Raw genomic sequence first — 2,313 nt, 5'->3', positions numbered from 1 at the left:
TTTTTAGAGGTTTTTGCTATAGGGCGCGTGCACTCGCCAGACAGACAGAGAGAGACAGACAGAAAGCGAGAAATCATCCCCCAGAGGGGATGGCCACGCCGCAATCCCTTCTCCTCCATTCTCCTCTTGGGATCTTGGGCACGCACGCACACGCACCCGGTGTGAGTTTTAAACCACCGGGTCCGGGACGTGAACCGTGGTCGACTACGTGGGAGTCCAGCGGCATAGCCATTACACTAACTGCTGGTCCCACATGTACGTATTTTTAAGGGGATGGGAGAGAAGGGAGTAAATGAGGGAGGGATAGAAAGCACCCGCAATGGGGCTTGGGCACACTGCAATCCTTTTTCCTCCAAGTCTCCATCCTATCAGGATCCTGGGCGCATTTGCATGTGTGTGTTTAGCTGTAAGCTGCTGGGCCCAGGACTCAAACCTGGTTGGCCATGTGAGATACAGCTTCCTTTGCATAGTACTTAACTACCGTGTTATACTATGGGGCTGGCTTCATCACCAAATATTGATGCCTACTGAATTCCTCAGCCTTTTTGTCTGCTTTTACTCTTATTTTAATATAGATGACAGAGTCTTTGGAGTTGGGAGGATTACAGAAGACTCTTTAAGGCATTTTTAAACAGGGTATGGGATGTCACCAGTTCTTAGTATCTCTGCTTGTCCCATCTTTTCTTCTACTTCATTCCTTTCCTTTCTCTCCACCCCATCCCCATGGCTCCAGGTTTCTGAAGTTACATTGATGGGCAACCCTCCAGAAGAAGGTGACATCCCCAGAAGCAGTCCACCTGTGGCTTTTACAGAGGTCCCTCAGGCACCAGCCATCAGGATTCTCCCCTCCTCCCCTCTCTGTGGCCTGGTTGGCTCCCCCAGGGACCAGGCCTCAGGGCCTGATGCAAGTGAGGGGGCCATTGGGCCTTTCCTGGAACCCAGCCAGCAGCAGATGGAGGCTACATGGGAAGTATTGAGTGAGAATGGAGGGGATCGAAAGGACCCTGTGGTGGGAGCTGTTATGGATGAGCCCCCTGGGGGTCTGGAGGTGGTGAGTGGGTTGGAGGAGCTTCTTGGCGAAGACACCATCGACCAGGAGCTGGAGCAGCTTTACCTGTCCCACCTGAGCCGCCTACGAGCTGCTGTGGCTGCAGGTGGCATAGGGGGTAGTGGGGAGGGCCCCATGGATGGGGGCATGTCCCCCAACCATCCCTTGGGCATACTCACGGACCGTGACCTGATCTTGAAGTGGCCTGGCCCTGAGCGGGCCCTGAACAGCGCCCTGGCTGAGGAGATCACGCTGCACTATGCCCGGCTGGGGCGTGGCGTGGAGCTCATCAAGGACACTGAGGACCCTGATGAGGAGGGAGAGGGCGAAGAGGGGCTCTCCATCATACCCTCCAGTCCAGAAGGGGACAGCCCCAAGGAATCACCTCCGGAAATCCTTTCTGGGGCCCGTTCTATGGTGGCCACTATGGGAGATGTGTGGCTCCCATGGGCTGAGGGTTCAGGATGTGACAGCCCTGTGGTTCTGGGTACAGAGGGTCAGTTCTCTGGGGATCCAGAAAAAGGGATGGGCAAGGACACCAACTCTTTAAACATGAATAGGATGATAGTTGGGGTGACTGAGTCCCTGGGGGAGGCCAAGACAGAAGCCCAGCTGGAGGTTACTTCTGAGTGGGCAGATGACACAGATCCTATATCCAGCAAGGATCCAGCTGCTCCAGTCCTTCTGAGGGGGCAAAATCCCACCTTTCTTGGTCCCTTGGGGGCTGAAGTCTGTCCTAGTGTGACTGGGCCCTATGTATGCTCCCAGGACGAAGAGGGTGAAGGCCCAAGCCTTGAGCCCCCAAAGAAGTCTCCTACCCTAGCAGCCCCTGCAGAATGTGTGTATGGTTTACCTCCCCAGCTCCGGGGGCCCTTGACCCAGACTCTGGGTGTCCTGGCTGGGCTGGTGGTAGTCCCTGTGGCTCTGAACAGTGGTGTGTCCCTCCTGGTGCTTGCGCTGTGCCTCTCTCTGGCCTGGTTCTCATAGGGGCTGCTGATGGGACCAGCAATAACAGGCTTCTCCCTTTCTGGGGTCTGGAGAGCAGCAGCCCTTTTACCACCCCAGAGGGTAGAGATGGGAATATGTGACCTGTGCAGTGAGGGGACCTTAGTCCTTTGCTTCTAAGAATACTTGACTGGAGAGAGGCCTTCCTGTCCCTGATCTTTCCAGTCAGCACAGAGCTCCTTGCAGTGACACCAATGGAGAGAAACAGGGGACCAGTGGATGGTGTGAGTGAAAGAACTTGTGGAATGGAACTGGGCATG

General features: G+C 55.3%; 1 protein-coding gene across 1 annotated transcript in view; it reads left to right on the top strand.

Moving 5' to 3' along the window:
* Nucleotides 1–2,307, top strand: part of PPP1R3F (protein phosphatase 1 regulatory subunit 3F) — a 17,960-nt gene extending 15,653 nt beyond the window's left edge. The window contains exon 4 of the mRNA XM_006163496.2: nucleotides 734–2,307. Coding sequence (XP_006163558.2) covers nucleotides 734–2,035 — 1,302 coding nt within the window. The 3' untranslated portion in view covers nucleotides 2,036–2,307. The remainder of the gene's footprint in view (nucleotides 1–733) is intronic.
* Nucleotides 2,308–2,313: the final 6 nt, after the last annotated feature.

The sequence above is a fragment of the Tupaia chinensis genome, unplaced genomic scaffold (genome assembly GCF_000334495.1).
Source record: "Tupaia chinensis unplaced genomic scaffold, TupChi_1.0 Scaffold142384_1, whole genome shotgun sequence".
NCBI lineage: Eukaryota > Metazoa > Chordata > Mammalia > Scandentia > Tupaiidae > Tupaia > Tupaia belangeri.
Note: the sequence above shows the minus strand (reverse complement) of the source record. Positions and strands in the feature narration are given on the sequence as shown.